General features: G+C 33.5%; 4 protein-coding genes and 1 non-coding gene across 5 annotated transcripts; 1 reads left to right on the top strand and 4 right to left on the bottom strand.

Annotated features, from left to right (window-relative positions):
• Window positions 1-92: 92 nt before the first annotated feature.
• LOC103834695 lies at window positions 93-1,872 on the bottom strand. Its single transcript, XM_009110765.3, has 5 exons — window positions 1,634-1,872; window positions 1,327-1,520; window positions 774-1,007; window positions 525-676; window positions 93-428 (listed from the first exon to the last, which is right to left on the bottom strand). The coding sequence occupies exons 1-5, from the start codon at window positions 1,727-1,729 to the stop codon at window positions 259-261; spliced, it is 846 nt and encodes a 281-aa protein (XP_009109013.1). The 5' UTR covers window positions 1,730-1,872; the 3' UTR covers window positions 93-258.
• A 600-nt stretch (window positions 1,873-2,472) lies between these two features.
• On the top strand, window positions 2,473-3,649 carry LOC103834694. The gene is made up of 2 exons (XM_009110764.3): window positions 2,473-2,872; window positions 3,361-3,649. The coding sequence occupies exon 1, from the start codon at window positions 2,560-2,562 to the stop codon at window positions 2,830-2,832; it is 273 nt and encodes a 90-aa protein (XP_009109012.1). The 5' UTR covers window positions 2,473-2,559; the 3' UTR covers window positions 2,833-2,872; window positions 3,361-3,649.
• A 271-nt stretch (window positions 3,650-3,920) lies between these two features.
• MIR5724 (microRNA MIR5724) lies at window positions 3,921-4,230 on the bottom strand. The gene has a single exon (NR_120835.1). It is a non-coding gene; the product is annotated as a microRNA MIR5724 (primary transcript).
• Window positions 4,231-4,772: 542 nt separating this feature from the next.
• On the bottom strand, window positions 4,773-10,407 carry LOC103834693 (glycosyltransferase BC10). The gene is made up of 11 exons (XM_009110762.3): window positions 7,575-10,407; window positions 6,869-7,342; window positions 6,678-6,776; window positions 6,505-6,605; window positions 6,356-6,427; window positions 6,188-6,278; window positions 5,876-5,956; window positions 5,727-5,789; window positions 5,532-5,654; window positions 5,395-5,433; window positions 4,773-5,292 (listed from the first exon to the last, which is right to left on the bottom strand). Exons 2-11 carry the CDS (start codon window positions 7,259-7,261, stop codon window positions 5,149-5,151), a joined length of 1,206 nt encoding a protein of 401 aa, XP_009109010.1. The 5' UTR covers window positions 7,262-7,342; window positions 7,575-10,407; the 3' UTR covers window positions 4,773-5,148.
• Window positions 10,408-11,086: 679 nt separating this feature from the next.
• Window positions 11,087-16,721, bottom strand: LOC103834691 (defensin-like protein 183). The gene is made up of 2 exons (XM_009110757.3): window positions 13,267-16,721; window positions 11,087-12,158 (listed from the first exon to the last, which is right to left on the bottom strand). The coding sequence occupies exons 1-2, from the start codon at window positions 13,364-13,366 to the stop codon at window positions 11,833-11,835; spliced, it is 426 nt and encodes a 141-aa protein (XP_009109005.2). The 5' UTR covers window positions 13,367-16,721; the 3' UTR covers window positions 11,087-11,832.
• Window positions 16,722-16,999: the final 278 nt, after the last annotated feature.

Raw genomic sequence — 16,999 nt, 5'->3', positions numbered from 1 at the left:
CGAATCGTCTTATAGTATTGAAATTACATTTTAACGCCAATTTTGAAACCAGACGCTCTTTTAAATGGGGCAAGCCACAGCCACAACATCTCTCAAGGAGCGCACATTCATCTAAATTGTAACTATATTTGAGTCTCAAAAGTTAAAATTTTCTGTACTTTCTTCACATAAGAGATCACAGACGACACAGTAGAACATAAACACTTTCTTCTGTTGAAGAAGATTGAGTGTATGCAGAAGAAAAAAAAAGGAGAGAGACTAATCTATGTTGTGGAAGCCAGGGAGCAGTGAAGTTATGAAACCGAAAACTATCATCTGAATCTCTTTCACTATTCCCCACCACTGATTCCCTTGTTGTCCTGCACCTGCACCAACATTTTCATTTGCGTTTGGTCTGTTCCCATCACCAGCTTCGTTCTCTTGTCCCTCTGCACACAAAAAAAAACAGAAACAAATTGCTTCAAGCATAAGTTGTTGCTGTGATGGCTTCAGTTATATACCACGGTTAGAGAGAAATATATTACCGGGAACAGCTTCTTGGTTTAGGGGCATTGCAGCTGCTGGATCATCATTATCAGCTCTTGCCGCAGGTCGATGTGGTGGTGGTGGTACTGCTGCTCTATGCATACCTTGTGATAGCCATCGGATAAAAGGTGCAAGGGCTCCAGTTTGGTATCCGTAAGTTTCCAAAACACCAAACAGAGGGATCAGCTACATCATTTTCAAACTCTTTACCAACAGCTTAGGGATCAAACAAGAGTCTGGAGGCTTACAAGTAAATTATGGTAGCGAAAATCACAAGAAGAGCGAGGCGTTGTCTAGATCCATCTTGGTTGAACAAAAAGATGACGGCAGCAAGCTTGAGTATGAGGAATATGTCAAGCTGAAACGCGATCTCAAATCTCCGTACCACCACTTGCCTTTGCTGTGCAGGTTGTTGCTGCTGACCCTGCCCCGCTTGCGCTTGGTTCTCTCCCCCAGCCTCAGTCTCATTGCTTGGTCTAGTCCTAAACCAAACACACACACAAAAACCATTAAAACCAAAAAAGAGATTCAACATCTATCCTACAGCTTTTTATCACAAAGTCATCTCAAAAAGCAACACCACCAGTGATTTGAACCTAAACCAATCCAGTAATGAATATGATTCTTCTCCATTACACTACTCAAGAGTAACGAAGGGAGAAAGTACAATACAAAGCCTATAGTTTACTAACATTAAGTCTATCTCAACTGTTACACAATTCTTCTAGCTAAACCAATTCACCAAATAATAAATATGATTCTTCTTCATCAAAAGGGTATTACACTAGTCAAAGTACTTACGTGGGAACATTGTAAGTGAGAGGGATGAGATAGTTCGAGGGAAGACCAGCGACATGTCCTCCAAACTGATGAACAGGAACCGCATAAATGCCAGCTCCACGGTTCATTTGTTCATCGCACTGTCCAGGATTCGACCCGGGAGCAAGACCCGGATATAAAACCGGATACTTTGGGGAATCACCATGATCCGGAACCTGATTAAATTGAATCATTGAGTCAATTCAAGCTCAAAACCCTTGAACGGTATAGAGAAAAGGTGGAAACTTTAATGTTCATCATCAGTCATCTCAAATCAAAAGACACGAACCTGAGGCTTGATCTCAGCATCTTCGGGTTTCTTGTCGGAAGAAGGTTGCTGTACGGAAGAAGAAGAAGAAGACGTCTTCTGTGGCTCTTCCGCCATGTCTCGAAAGGGTTATGCTTTAAACGCAGAAGCTCTTTCTCTCCGTCAAATTGTTCCTTCCCCGTCGTTCTGATAAACTCTCGCGAAGGAGATGAATTGCTCTGCTTATTCGTCAGCTCCTCCAATTATATTAAGACACGTGGCTAAATGTTTGTGACATTATTTATTGTAAATAACACACAAACTCCTCGTCTTTTACAAAAAAGTAGATTTTTCACCTAAGTATCTGTTTTGTACCTAGATGCCATATTGTCAAATCCAAATCGGATTCAATTGTTTTTGTAATTACAGGAAAATCTGACTACAGAATCAGATTGAAGATTAGTTTGGTTAAACCAAAGGACTAGTGGTCCTCCACCGAATGGTTTGAAATAGACTTTGGTTTGGTTTGGTTTGAATCGGTTTCGGTTGATTGGTTGGTTTGATTTAACTAGGTTTGATTCGGTTTTTTGCCCACCCCGCTAGTAATACTTATATTTTCAACTGAGCCAAAACAAGGGTCCAGAATGCGAAAGTCTTCAAATAAATTTCGGGCTGGATCCGGTTTAAATCTTCTGAACCGAATCGAATTGGAAATAAATACAACTAAAACATAAAGTTTGCAGGCAAACCCGAATTAAATCAAATCAAAACAGAAACCAAACCGTGTGTCTTACTTTCTCAACCCAAAAACCTAACCGAAACCCGGTTTAGATACCTTCAACTTCCAAATATATATATAAAAAAAAAAAACTCCCATTCTCTCTGTCTTTATCTTACTTTCAGCTCCCAAAAGTCATCTCTCTCGATCCCCAATTCGTTCACTAGGGCTCAAAGAAAGGAAGATCGAAATGGCGATGAGGAGAATCTACAGTGAGATCAAGGGAAAGAAGGTGAAGGAGCTTCCCGCCTACATCAAATCGACGTTCTCAGTTGAAACCGTGAAGACCTCTGTGAGGAAAAGTCTCGATAACTACAACGACAAGTACATCCAGACTAGCTCCGTAGATCCTCTCCTTCACATCTGCTTCGGAGGCATGGCCTTCTCTTACCTCGTCGCTCTCCCCAACGAGCGTCGCCATCTCGAGCACCAGCAGCATGCTAAGGAGCACGGTGGCCATTGATCTCGACGAATCTTTCTCCGATCCCTCCATGTGTGTTTAGGTAATTAATATAAAGTTTCGATCTTTGTGTTGTCCTGATTCGTGGGTTGTTGATAGATGCGTATTGTTTTGTCAAAGTTGTCATTTTTATCAAAAAAGGATTCATCTTTCGTTCATATAAGCGTGAATGAGTAACAAAACCTTTGAAAGAGTTAGTCTTTATAGATTGCTTTAACGTATGTCTGATTCGAAATGGCTGTTGAGATGTGTGATGTTTAGGTTTATCAGTTTAGGCTCTTAGGCAGTTCTTATCTGTTGAAAGAGTTGATCTTTCTAGGTTCCTCTTATGTATATATGTCTGGTTTCAAATGGTTGTTGACATGTGTAATGTTTTTAGTTATGTATCACTGCATTACATTTCGCTTTGTTGTTTGGTATATGAGGGTTGGATGTGTGAAGTGATACTTGGCTAGCGTTATAGTATTTCTCTATTGATATGTAATCAGTTTTCTAATGAGTGGGTGCTATTGGTTCTGGTTATGAATGCAGATGATGAAGTCTTTTCTGCGATGGCGACGACTCAAGATTGTGTCTTATTGTTTCCTTTTTCTTGAAATTTTCCTGGGATATTGTTGAACAAAAAGGAAAACCCTTTCTTTTGATTTGCACTTGATAGAGGCAAATAACTGAATCATGATATCGACGAATAATAAAACTGTTTTTTCTTACGTGAGAAATTGTGAAGCTGTGGATTCAGCTTTCGTTTTTGTCCTATTTAGTGTGTCGGTTTGATCTATTCGATAGTTGGGATCAAGTAGAAAAAGTGTATTATCGATAATATCTATCAATCTGAGAAAATATCAGAAAACCGTTCTAACATGACATTGTTTTTGTTGAAATCTTGACTATCATCTGCTCATTTTCTATCAAAGTCGACTGCTTTTTTTTCAGAAGGAATTTTCTGTGGACTGTTGAACATTTGGTAGTTCTAAAATTTCAAAAAGGCTTCAGCCATCAACAATCATACTTACTGATGACATGACCAGTAATAGATAACAACCTGAGGAAAGAGAGAGAAGAAAGATCAAACCTGAGGATTCAAGCTATCTTCAGAGCCCACATGATATTTGATGAAATAACATAGGAGTTCGGTAGGAAATACGTTGGCGTTGATAGTGCAAAAAATGTAGCGACTCTAACCGCCGGTTTTATAATAGCTTTTACGGCGAATTGGGAGCTTGCTCTTGTGGTTCTTGCTGTCTCACCGTTTATGGTGATGCATGGATATGTTCATCCAATTCACCCTAAAGGCTATTATCAAACCGGCGGTTACTGTCTCTATATTTTTGCACTATCAACAACGTCAATGCATCATCTCCAACCAAACTCCTCACTGTTGTAGCATCTGTAGACAATCTGCTTCTCATCTTCGTTTTCCGCCTGCGTTGTCCAGAGTATCTCCTGCATTTCAACAGTTAGTGTGCACTTCTCACCTTCGTATTACTACTTTCGCAGCTTAGATAGGAGATGAGTATAATTTTGACGGCAGATATGGGACGCTACAATATAATGGAGATTTCAAGGTGAGGTTTGGTCGAATCTTGATAGTTGTCATTGTTTGTACGTGGTCATCTCAAAGAAAAGTAGTTGCAGGTTAGGAGTTTCTTTGGTTAAGCAATTAATAAATGAACTATACCAACAGTTCAACCAAAAAGCGCACACTTCTCATAACTTCTTGGTAGCTGTATCAATAGTTGTAGCTTATCAAACAATATACTACTTTCAAGTTTAATCCATCTTCATTGACCAATATGTACTCTATGAACATCAGGTTACCAGAGACCATTATGTTGCAATAGAAGGTTGCTTTGCCAAGTCCATATGATCAAGTCTTGCAACTGGTTAGTCTTATACTTAGTTACATCTGACGGTAAACACAATGTTAGCCTGTCAAGACTCAAAACCAAAGAGCATATATATATGAAAAGAAACTCTATAAAACTGTATAAGTTTGTCTCTTCAACATTCTGAACAAAAAATATAAAACTATCCACAAAAACAAAGACGAAAATTCTCTTTTTTTTCACAACAATTGAAGTAAACAATATGAGATATACCGAAAAGCAGAGTAGAGAAAGAAAAATTAAACCATCGTCTCCCTCCAACCAAATGAAGTAACAATTGAAAGAAGTTCTCAATACCTCCTAAAGCTTCTAGACATCTAGTGTTACAGCTTCTATGGATCTTTCTGAGAATACTCTTCAAAGGTCATGCGGATGAGGAACCGAACGTTGGTCAAAGAATCTGAGTGTATAGAAGAAGATATACCCTTTTAAATCACAGTTGCCAAGAGACTGATTTTGTGTAATTTGAGAAGAGATCCAACAGCTTGTCGAGCGTATCCGGGTGGAACTTCCTTCCAAACAAGTAGCAAGGTCTTTTGATTCCGTTCCACATACAAGGCATCCATATCTCTTCACCCTATTGTTTGTTAACCAAAAGTAAAAGTGATGATTTATATTAGATCATGGAAAAGACCAGAGTTAATATACGGTAGAAAATACTGTTTATGAAAGCGCGTACCACTCCAACACTTGTGACATGTACGACTGTGTCAGTAGACTGCAGATAGATAAATCAAAATCTTAGTATTTGATAATCAAAGCAATGGAAGAAACTGAAGCAAATATGATAGCTTTTGGTTTTATAGTTTTATATACCGTGAGGTTATTTAGTAACTCGTGTGTGACATCTTCAGGCATATATGTTTTGGGATGCCACTTTCTCTCAGACCAATCAACTTGTGTTACAGTCCAGTTAGAAATGCCAGTGGGATCAAGCATCTGCAACCGAAATATATGAGATGAAAAGACTATGAGATTATTCTTTCCTTTTGAGTTGAAACGGTTTCTTACATGAAAGAATGTTGGCAGATAGTGTTCATCAGCTATGCAGTTCTTGTTGTTCTCTATACCTGGCTGAAAAAAAAACAAAATTCAGGAATGAATTATAGTTTGTTCCCGTAGATGATAACATATGCTTTGTGGGTTTATTATATACTCACCCCACAGTAATCCCGGAACTTGGAGTAGTAAAGACTGTCTGCCATAGTTGCTACAGCATGTTGTCGCTTCATGGTGAACCACTGCACAACGAAACTAACTCATCAACATCAAAGAATACTTTTTGAATGGCGAATTTTTCAGACACATGTTGGTCTATTACTAGTCCCCAGAGGATCTACTTGAGACTTCTGCCATGTTAACAGATATCAACATTGAAACAGAAGCAGCTCCTTATATAATCCTTAGTGTTTGTTATTTACCGCATCAGGTGAGCCAAAATTACTGGATGATCAATAAGAATATTGTTTTACCTGTGCACCCTTTCGAAAATCCTTCTTCTGAATTTCAGGCAGCATGTGATTCATATGCCTGCCTGATCCATGTTGACCTGGATCGTCAAAGCTGAAGAGTAGAAGGGGATCACACACATATGTAAAGAATATACAGAGATTGGGAAGAAGAATGAGAGGTAAAAATACCAGTCAACATAGCTGACGTTGCTGTACATGAGGTAGTTGTAAATGTACTCAAAACTTCGAAGAGGTACACAACTAGAAAACCAAAAACACTCAAAATGTGTTAGACAACCTCAGAGTTATATCAATGAGAAGGCAAACAGGATAATCACCTATCAGAGAGTAAAACAAATTGCTGGTTTGTAGGGTCTCTAAGAGCATTAGCTAACAACCGTCTCTCTGCATCAACCATTGATATTCTTCCCCACACCACCTGCAGATGAGGCAAACACACATTCATTTTCATGTTAACGGATAGTAAAAGCATAAGAAAATCTCTACAAACCTCATCACTGCGAATCTCACGGTTGACAAAGTAACGACTGTAGTGAACAGGCCTTTCCTTTGATGCATGAATATAAACAGAAAACTTCCCTTCATGTCCCTGCGAGTAGAAACAATCAAAAGAAACACATGATGAATCTTTCCCTCTCATCAGCAACTTCCTTCCCAAAGAAGAAACTAACAAAAGCCTACCTGGAAGAATCTATCCCACAGCCTCTCGAAAGGCAACGCACCAGGAGTCAAGAACATAAACGCAATCTTGGAATCTTTTCTAATCACAGGAGGATTACTCAGTATCTCACTAATCACAACGCGAGCCGCAATCTCATCGTCAGAGTACTCCCTCAGAGAAGGCGGAAGCCAATCAGCTAAAGCCTTGCATCCTCTCGAAGATATCATGTAACAAGCACGTTTACTGTGGTGAGGGTACATGTAAGCGATGACAGCAAAGAAGGCGATGAGTGAGAGGGCCATGACGATATATACGCGCGCTCGTCTCCTTGAAGGAGCGCGGTGGCGAGGTCCAGGCAAAGAAGACGCCATGTCCCGTAGGTTTCCAAGACTCCACCTCTTAGCTGCCTTCATCTCATCAAAACCTGAGCCAGCCACAAGCTCCTTTAACTAACTCGTGATGATTTGATTTGATTCCTTTATTCAATTCAAAACCTGTAAAGATTCCAAGAAACACACGTGAATAGATCTTTTGATTATAATTCGCTTTTCCATGAATTTAAAACGGTTTTCTCGGAGAATCATCCGATTTTTTTTCCCGGAAAATGTCAGAGCAGTTCCGTTTCGATTTCGGATTAAAAATCACACATCGGAAGCGGCATTGCGATATGAAACGGTTACAGCACCCAATGCAATCACACGGAATCAGCGAGAAGAAGAATAGAACCTGAAACTTCAAAGAGGAAACAGATCCAGAGTCTATGAATCGTCTTCTTGATGTGCTATAGATTCCAAAACTCTGGGAATCAATCCGAGAAACTTTAAAATCCTAGAGAGCTAGGACGTGTATATATATATATAGAAAGCCTTGATCGTATGTTTGTATGTAAATGTCTCTTCGTTTCGTTTTTTTCTTTCTCTCTCTCTCGGTCTTGCTACAGAGAAAATGGTGACGAAGAAGACGAAGACGAAGACGAAGATGCCAATTACGTTCGAAACAGAGGAGGAAGACAGAGATAATTAATAAAAATGAATTTGGCGGAGAATAAATAAAGAATAATAACAGCATTTATTATTAAAGTATATGACGTGTAATTTTACTAATGGCTAAGCGAGAACGCTTGTCTTTTACTACATGATTCCTTTGGATGATTGTGGCTGGTTAATTAAATTTTTAGTGGTTAATTACTAAGACAAGGGCTCTCCTATATTTGATAATTTTTTTTGACTAATAATGTATTAATGATGTGATTTTGATTCTGTAAGGTATGAATATTGTAAGAAATGTACAAATTTGAAGTTTTTTTTTTGTACATCGTATAATTAAGTAACGCTATAAACTTCTAATTTTTACATTAGGTATAAATCTGCATCTACCACTCGCACGTTTATGCAATGTCATGGGCCTACCTTGGATTCATTTGTTTTCGGATTTGGATACATATATATAAATAAATAGGGTCCGTTGGATCTGAGACTAGGATTTAAAAGTCGGTTTTACCCTTTGCTATCAAAAGTTTGACCAAGTCATCTTCAAGTCACTGGCCCCGTCAAAGAAGGCGCGTAGGGGTTGTTAGGTGTGTTCGGTCCCTACTCCTAGCGATCGTGATTAAGAAGGATCTGCGTTTCAGCACATTCAATTATTTGACTATTTCATAATTTTTCATTTTATAAAGAGTTTTTGGTCTGAAAATTAGTTCCGACTTTACATAAGAAACCCAATTGATTACCCCTAGTATAACAACAATTTGTAAGTCATAATTCACCCACTTGGATCATTATCTTCTGTTATTTTAAGTTCATTCATTTGGAGGAACCTTCTCTGCGCCAGACAAGATTCAAGTGTAAACTCATATTATATGATTTTTCAAAGAAAACTATATGAAAATTGAGCAACTTGACATACATTTTCATGTGATCTTAGCCAGCCATGCACGACGTCCACACCATTATTGTATTGTTCAAACAATTGATCAATCTTGTCTGAGTCCATGCATCGCATGCACCCCACTTCCTTTAATATACCCTTAATTAATTATGTTACATAGTATTGCTTTTTTTCCTAGTAATTAAATATTCCATCGCTAGATAAGACTTTTGATTTTAATATTTGAACCATTAAAAACTTATATAGATGCGGTTACTTGTTTATTTTATCTTTTGTTTGGTTGTAAAAGGTTCGCTGTATATTTAAAGCCAAAAAGGTTAGAGACTTTTTGTTGCCGATTATGTTAAAGTAAACTGGCTACAAAATGGATTTAGTGATTTTTAAGAAAGAAAACAAACTACCAGCGAATATGTAAATTTGGATGCCGATTCTAATACAATGGTTCCTATGATCTTTTACAGTTTCTTTCATCACCACCACATCATATTTCCTTATATATTTATTTTAAAACTTCAATATTTAGAAATGGAAAAGGACTGTTTCGACTTGGGGGCCAATTATTAATTGGACCCTAGAAGACCAAGTCAAGCCGTATAATAAATCTTTCAAGCCCTGTAGAGTGTAGAGAATATATATATACACTGCCGGGCCAATTATTAAATGATAAATCCTTGATTTCTCATCCCTCTAACAATAAGTGAATAAACCCCCTCGATTTCACGTTGTTTACTTACACCAGGACTGACTTACCCACATCGTCTTCACCGTATACATTTCGCGCCGTGTAAAATAATACTTAACATCTCTCGAAGGATCATAACAAGATTACAAGAGCACTTCTTATTCATAATTGACATCACAGTTAGTTTACGAACCAATAGCGTAGAAATAATACAAGACAAATTCACTGTAACGAGAAACTTGTAGTCAAACCGTAGATTAACATTCAAAACTTCTTATAAACATCATAGATTCACAACATAAAAGAAAACATATATTTTAAAAAGCTTCTCAAACATAGATTGTTTAGTACTCTTTTCCTACTTCACTTAATAATACAATCCAATGCTAGTAAAAAAACACAGATTACACTAAACAACTTAGGCTCAAAAATTTCATAAAATCAAAAGAAAAGAAAGGTTCAAGAAGAGTCCACAAATAATGGCAAAATAAAAAGGAAAAAGATAGTCAGGACAAGTATGCCAACAATAAACATTCAAATACTGACAATCTTAATTAATAATTGATAATCTACTTTTAATAATCGGTAATGTACTTTTGTTAAACACTGACATCCAATCTGGAAATCAGTAATGGCCACTTTGTAATATGTTCTTTCTTTTTGTAAATATAACATCTAGTAAAGTATGAAAATGTGAAAAGAGAAAACAAAAAATAATTAAAAATATTTTTTTTTTGAAAAAATAATAATAACAAGATTGATGCGAAAATGATGATAGGAATAAATATCTACAATTTAGATTCATTTAGTGAAAGATGTTTTGAGATTTCACTTTAAATTGGAAAACAGACTTTCAATTGGAAAAATATGGACAACGTGTATGATGTATAACTAAAAATATACACCTATACAAATATTGATGATCGTGAATAGTCGTAATAAACTATTTAAAGAAAATTAAAGCAAAGCAAAAAAAAAAAAACTAAATTTGGGTGATATCAGTTATATAAATTGTGCCATAAGGAAATCTCGACCATTAACATCCTTAAAATTTTGAATCTTTGAAAGGTTAGTTTAAATTAATAATATATAGGCAAACAAAATAGTCAACACAGATCTTTATCTCAAACAAAATAACTTGTGAAAGGAAAAAAACATGGAGAGGGGATCTTCACGTGTATTTTTATTCATCTTCTTCATCATGCTTGCTTCTGGTATTAACTCTTAAATCTTGATTAGTTAGGTTGTGAATGTTTAGGCTCTTTGGGGTTCTTGTCTGAGCATATATAACTCTTATTATGTCTAAAATATTTCTGCTAACAATTACTGTTATTCTTTGAAACTATAATTATAATATAGATGCCAATAAGGTGATGGCAAAACCTTGCAACAACAATTTAGGTGATTGTCAACAATGTGATGAGAGGTGCAAAGCTAAGCACGGACCAACGTGTCAAGGTAGTTGTGACAACACTTTTAAACAATGCATCTGTAACAACGAGAGTGCATCACCAGCGTCCAAAATATGCTATAGCGGAGCTGGCCTGTGCACCACAAAATGTTGGGACGAATGTTGCAACAAAACTTGTGCTAGCATGTATTTGAACGGAGTTGGATATTGCGACAGCATTGGCCATATTAATCTATGCAAATGTCAGTATCCTTGCTAACTATTTGATGTTTCCTGATAAAACTGGTCAATTTTATATTGAGAAAATTCAGGTTAAATATCTTAAATAAATTATTATTATTATACACATATATCTAATATCTCTGAAAACTCATGGAATTGGTAAGAACATGACTTCCTTTGTTTGTGGACTCTCACGACTAGTCATTGTCTAAATCTAATATCAGGCTTGATGATCTCACTTTTTTTCTTATGTCCGTTCGTTACTCGAGATATTATTACGGTATTCATAACATGGCACATATATTCAATCTTTGATGGGGATGAGAATAAATAATTAACATGCCCTGGTATTTGGCTCGGGGATGTTATCAGTCTTTGTTCTAGTGAATTTGCCAGGCTGAGTATGGTCCTTGTGAATAACGCCATATTAGAAGTGAACACTGGGTGAACAAACCTTTGCATTCTTTTCGACTTTTTTCGAATTAGGTTTCTTTCAGTTTCTTGGATTGAATCATTCGAATGGTGCCAAAAAAAAGAGCGAGTGAGATCTAGAGAATATCGTGCGGACTGAATTGATTAGATCGATCTTTTTGGGCATTATCTAGGTTAAATTTTGTGTTCGTTTGGCATTTTCAGCATCAGACAATATGAACCATGAACATGCAGAGAAGTTGCTTATAAATAACCATAATAATAGTTTTAAGTATTACAACCATCGAAGTTAAAATATGTAGAAAAATATGATTCGGCTTTACTTATTCAAAAAAAGAAAAAAAATAAACCTAGCAAGGGTATTGGCATTTGCACAATAAAGTATGGGCAAGACTATCACAAAATCCAACTCCACCAGGGTACTTTTGTGCACAGCTTTGATTGCAACATGGGTTCCCACATCTAATATCGCAAAGGCCAGCCCCGCCAGAGCAGTATTTGGTCGGGGGAGATGGTGGAGGTGGTACTGGTCCACATATATAATTGCACGTGCATAGGTTATATCGGTCGCACATGCCTTGACCCGTCGGCCCGTGCCTGGCCTTGCACCTCTCATCACATTGGTAACAAATGCCTAGACCTTCCGAGCATACATTTGCGTTCACCCTATTTTTAACTGTAATGGATTGAGTATGTATGATTAATTCGTTTTAGTAAATCATCGATACAAACATCTGAATCTGTGACAATTAAGCAGACTACAAAACACATTCCCACCTACGAACATAATTGTCATAAGCTGTTAATACAAATAAGATAGTTTTTAGATAGAATAACTAATTTTGGAAATAGATGATTGGATCAAACGCCGCAACACTTCCTTATATTATACTATGAATACGCATTTGGTAACATTTGAAGATAAACAAACGTAAGATATGCAAAACATTGCGATATGGTGAAGTCAACGAATAAAAGCTTGAAAGTCTCAAATATTTTAATCTACTCTATTAAAATAGAGTCATATTTTTTATCTACCATATACAAGTTTATGTAAGACCATTCATTAGAAATTTAACTAAACATTCTAAAACTACTCATATATGATATTCTTCTAACAAAAACAATAACATTTCTAGGAAAAGATAAATATATTGTCATTAGGTAATTATCATTTGACTGTTTATCATAATTAATATAGAACATATTTTATATATTCCAATAACTAATTTTGAAATTAAATAGTATAGTCCAATTCTTTTTAAATTATCAAATTAATTTTTTATATAAAACAAAGCAAATAATATTTTATTTGTTGTAACATTTTATGTTGATATTTTTAGTAAAAGTAAAAACATTAAACTGAAATATAATATATTGAATAAAATAATACTTTAAAATATAACAAAAATAATTTAATTTATTCACATAAAAACATTTTGAGAATAAAAATTTCTAAACAAAGAAGCTAATAAATTTTTTATTAATTCATCTAAACTAATGTTTAAAATTAAACTATTAATATTGATTTTGTGTTTTAAAGAAATAAACAAAAATACTTCATTAATATATGATTTGTACAATATCATCAAACAAATTTCAACAAATATAACATTTCAAAATAAAAATTATACATAAAATTGATATTAGATATATATCTTTATAACATATTTTATATTATAAATATTAATTTAAAAATATAAATATATCCGCACGGATGTGCGGGTTAATATCTAGTAGCTTATTAACTGAGCAAGCTAAAAGAAAAGAAAAAAAAAAGATACCCGAAGCAAGCATGATAGAGAAGATCATGAAAACCACAAGTGAGAGTGCCTTCTTCATTTTCAAATTTTGTTTCTTTAAGGTTAATATATCATTAGACATTTGCTTGGTCTATATATATAATGTTGCGCACCCCCAAAAAAATATAAATACGTTGCCGATAAAGATCTTTACTATAAAGGAAGTCAAAAGTTTGAATTCATAAGTGACTGACTATAAATAAAATGACAAGAAAATCCAAAATTTCTGAATTTAGTCATATAGTTTGTAACGTTTTTTGCGCAAGGATTAAGAAAATAATAAAATTTTCTGTTTTATCTTTACTTTTAAAATGATTATAATTATAATGACCAAAATTTAAAAATTCAAAAATTAAAATTTAAAATGATTATAATTATAATGACCAAAATTTTAAAATTAAAATTAAGAAATTATTAAATTTTCAATTTTGTTCCTATTTAATATTTTTTTTATTTTGATAAAATAATGAATTAAAAAAAAACTGAAAATACATGCAATAAAAATGTAAATTCGATACTTAGTATGAATCATTTGAATAACTTTGGTTGGGGACTGTACTTATTGGTTTATGATTCTCTCCATTTGTTTTCACAAAATATATTATTTATATTTGTTTTAAAATGATTTATCATTTTCATAAATTTAAAACCGAAGGCTGACAAAAGAACAAAAAAAAAACAAAGAAAGTTATTTCAGTCTATATATAGCCGGAAACCAGCTGTTTCTTCATTTTTGTTTTGCAAATTTACTAATCGATTTTTTAATAATTATGAAAACATCAATTATGTCATTAAACCCGTTTGGTTTGTACATAATTTATGCTGATTTATGAAATCTTTTTCTTTCTTCATTCCATTTGTTTGTTATTCCTTTTCTTTATCATGTCTGATCAATGAAGAACTACATATTTTTTATGAATCACATGGTTTCTCTATCGATAATACATCATTCTTGCTGTTGACTGCAAGATGAAGAGGTTATAGGTACAAATGCGAGCGAGAAGCTAAAGCTTTTCAATCACAACTCTTTCATGCATGGTGGTGATGGTGACTGGTTGGTTCCTCTCGTTGCTGTTGACCGTCACATAATGGCATATATATGATGGGCCTGATTGGAACAGAAACAAATATCGTGTAATGCTCAATCAAATGACCAATACTATTAAAACATAAGAATTTTTTATCTAATTACAAATAATCTAGGTTGAACCACTACATTTACTTAATTTCCTATTATTTCTCCAACAACTAATTTAGTTATTATTAAATATATATCATATTTAACCAAATATTTAAAATTTTCAAAATAAGATATCTAAAAATATATTCTTAAGTATCTTTTCTAAGATTTGTTTTAATAATATCTTTTAATACCTTTTAATTTAAAGTTTAAATATATATTTATTTTTAATATTTACTTTACATAATAAAATTCATAATTAATATTAACTATAATTATCAAACGAATATCAATTCATCTTTTATTTATAGAATAAGAAATAACATTCCTATAATATTTGTATATACAATTTATATTTATAATTAAATTATTACAATAATTTATAAATATAAAGTAATTTAACCAATTTATTAACTATTTTATAAATTATAAAATTCAAGAATAACATATATTCATGAATTTTATAACATATTTTAAAACAAAATATTAAAGTAAGACATATAAACTAATAAATAATTTCATATTTTAAAACAAAATATTAAAGTAAGATATATAAACTAATAAATAATTTCATACTTTAATATACATATTTAAATTAGAATATTAAAAATAATTTATTGTCTTTATCAAGTATGAGACGGATTGAATGACATATATTTAATTTATATAATAATCAAAATAAATTTTGACCAATATAAAAATTAAAAATAAATTTGTACCATAATTTAAGCTTTAAAGTATAAATAAAATTAATATGGGATGGGTTATGTAAATAAATTATCTTATCTTCATACAATTATACTCATGTGAAATTTAATATAACTATCTATACTTTAAAAAATAAAATCGATAATTGTCTTCTCAGTGGCCATCTCTTCGGTGCATTTCTTCGGGTTTGGCTAATAACATTTCAGGTTCGAATATGTTTTTTTTTTCTTCCTACGAGACTCATTCTTACATTTTGGACTAGGTACAAATCAGATTTGTTTGTTTGGATTCGATTCAGACTTCGGATTACAGATGTTATGGAAAAATGCTATTATATAAATTTTTCACTAAATTGAAACTAGATCTTGATTTTTTTTTTCATTTTGATGTTATAACATTTAAACTAATCAAAATAATATATTTTCTTTAATTTTTTTTATTTTATTGATGTAGTATTTTGTTAATAGTTTGAATGTTTGAACAATTAATTTAAATCTAAGCTTATTCTTTTTGACCTTTGCTTTCAAAATGCATCATTTTCTTGAAATTTTATTAACTTTGGTTAAATTTAAAATCTTTTGTTAATAGATGTATAACATCTTGAAATGTGTTATCAATTTTATTTTTTGGTATAAATGTATAGTTTACTAACATGTTTATTAATACATGATACTTTAAAAAAATACTTTGTTTTCTACTTTGTATAGAAATAAATTTACCGAAATGAAATTTTGAGATGAGTTGATACTTTTCTTTTGGTAGAAGATAAAATTATATAATTTCTGTTAGGTTTGTATTTATAGTATGATTATATAATATTATTACCGATTTTAATATATATATATAATTTTAAATATATTATATATTGTACTATTTTATTTTGTATAGTATTTTATATCAAAATATATAGTTGTTAAAATGAATATAACTTTATATTTATGAATATAATTTTATATTTATGAAAATAAAGCATGGTTACCCAGTAATTTATGAAGAGTCATGTATGCTTTCAGCAGGTAGCCATCAAGCAACATTGGACCGACTTTACGTGTGAGAGAAGAAACTATACGATGAAGTTAAGGTAATGTAATAAACTTTGAGACTTTTTAACACACTTCTGCTCTATGGTTAAACTATAGCTTTGTTGCTTGTGATGACAGTCAGGAGAACGTGTAAGGATTGCATATGGGAAGAAACGTTTGGCGCTAAAGAACCATGATGTGAAGGGAGATGACTCTTCCTCAGTTGATAAGAGATATAATCAGAGATCTACACACTCAGATGAAGGTTTCGATACACTCAATAGAGTTAATCTCCCAAAAGATTGACTCTTTGTGACCAAGAACTGCTTCCTCAGATTCTTGAGCTTCTTCAAGGGTATGACAAAACATCTTTCTTGTGTTTCAAGAAAGACACAAATGTTTCTCTTTTACTAGTAAGTAAAAATGATAATGCCATATTCTTTTACAGATTAATTCGGATGTGGAAAGTGATGGCAGAGTGTCACCAGATATAGAAGAGAACGTTGGATGAAGCCAGGCTATTACTTGCATCAACCATGCCTTGTAACCATCATCACAAGAAGATCAACACTGAGAGACTAGCTGGATCGGCTTTAAATCTTGTGACTCAGCTACTAAACTGGAGAGCTTGCTTCCAAGCATGGATCACCTCTCAGAGATCATATGTGTTGTCTTTAACCAGCTGGTTACTCAGATGCGACTTTGACAAGTCACATTATCAACGTACCATCATCTGAACTTTGAAGTCTGCATAGGATGGTCAAGGCTATTCAAGGGGTTAAACGAGAAGCATGTGGTTATGGTA

Source organism: Brassica rapa, chromosome A08 (genome assembly GCF_000309985.2).
Source record: "Brassica rapa cultivar Chiifu-401-42 chromosome A08, CAAS_Brap_v3.01, whole genome shotgun sequence".
Taxonomy (NCBI): Eukaryota; Viridiplantae; Streptophyta; class Magnoliopsida; order Brassicales; family Brassicaceae; genus Brassica; species Brassica rapa.
This window is presented reverse-complemented; position numbering and strand designations above follow the sequence as displayed.

Excerpts from the sequence above, each read along its gene's own strand:
- LOC103834691 (XM_009110757.3), bottom strand. The coding sequence starts at position 13,366 with ATGTCTAATGATATATTAACCTTAAAGAAACAAAATTTGAAAATGAAG. Across the intron at positions 12,159-13,266 it reads CTCTATCATGCTTGCTTCGG|TTAAAAATAGGGTGAACGCA; the intron begins GTATCTTTTTTT and ends AATCCATTACAG.
- LOC103834695 (XM_009110765.3), bottom strand. The coding sequence starts at position 1,729 with ATGGCGGAAGAGCCACAGAAGACGTCTTCTTCTTCTTCTTCCGTACAG. Across the intron at positions 1,008-1,326 it reads CTCACTTACAATGTTCCCAC|GACTAGACCAAGCAATGAGA; the intron begins GTAAGTACTTTG and ends TGTTTGGTTTAG. Across the intron at positions 677-773 it reads TTCGCTACCATAATTTACTT|ATACCAAACTGGAGCCCTTG; the intron begins GTAAGCCTCCAG and ends GGAAACTTACGG.
- LOC103834693 (XM_009110762.3), bottom strand. The coding sequence starts at position 7,261 with ATGAAGGCAGCTAAGAGGTGGAGTCTTGGAAACCTACGGGACATGGCG. Across the intron at positions 6,777-6,868 it reads TGTGGGATAGATTCTTCCAG|GGACATGAAGGGAAGTTTTC; the intron begins GTAGGCTTTTGT and ends TTCTACTCGCAG. Across the intron at positions 5,293-5,394 it reads ATGTCACAAGTGTTGGAGTG|GGTGAAGAGATATGGATGCC; the intron begins GTACGCGCTTTC and ends AACAAACAATAG.
- LOC103834694 (XM_009110764.3), top strand. The coding sequence starts at position 2,560 with ATGGCGATGAGGAGAATCTACAGTGAGATCAAGGGAAAGAAGGTGAAG.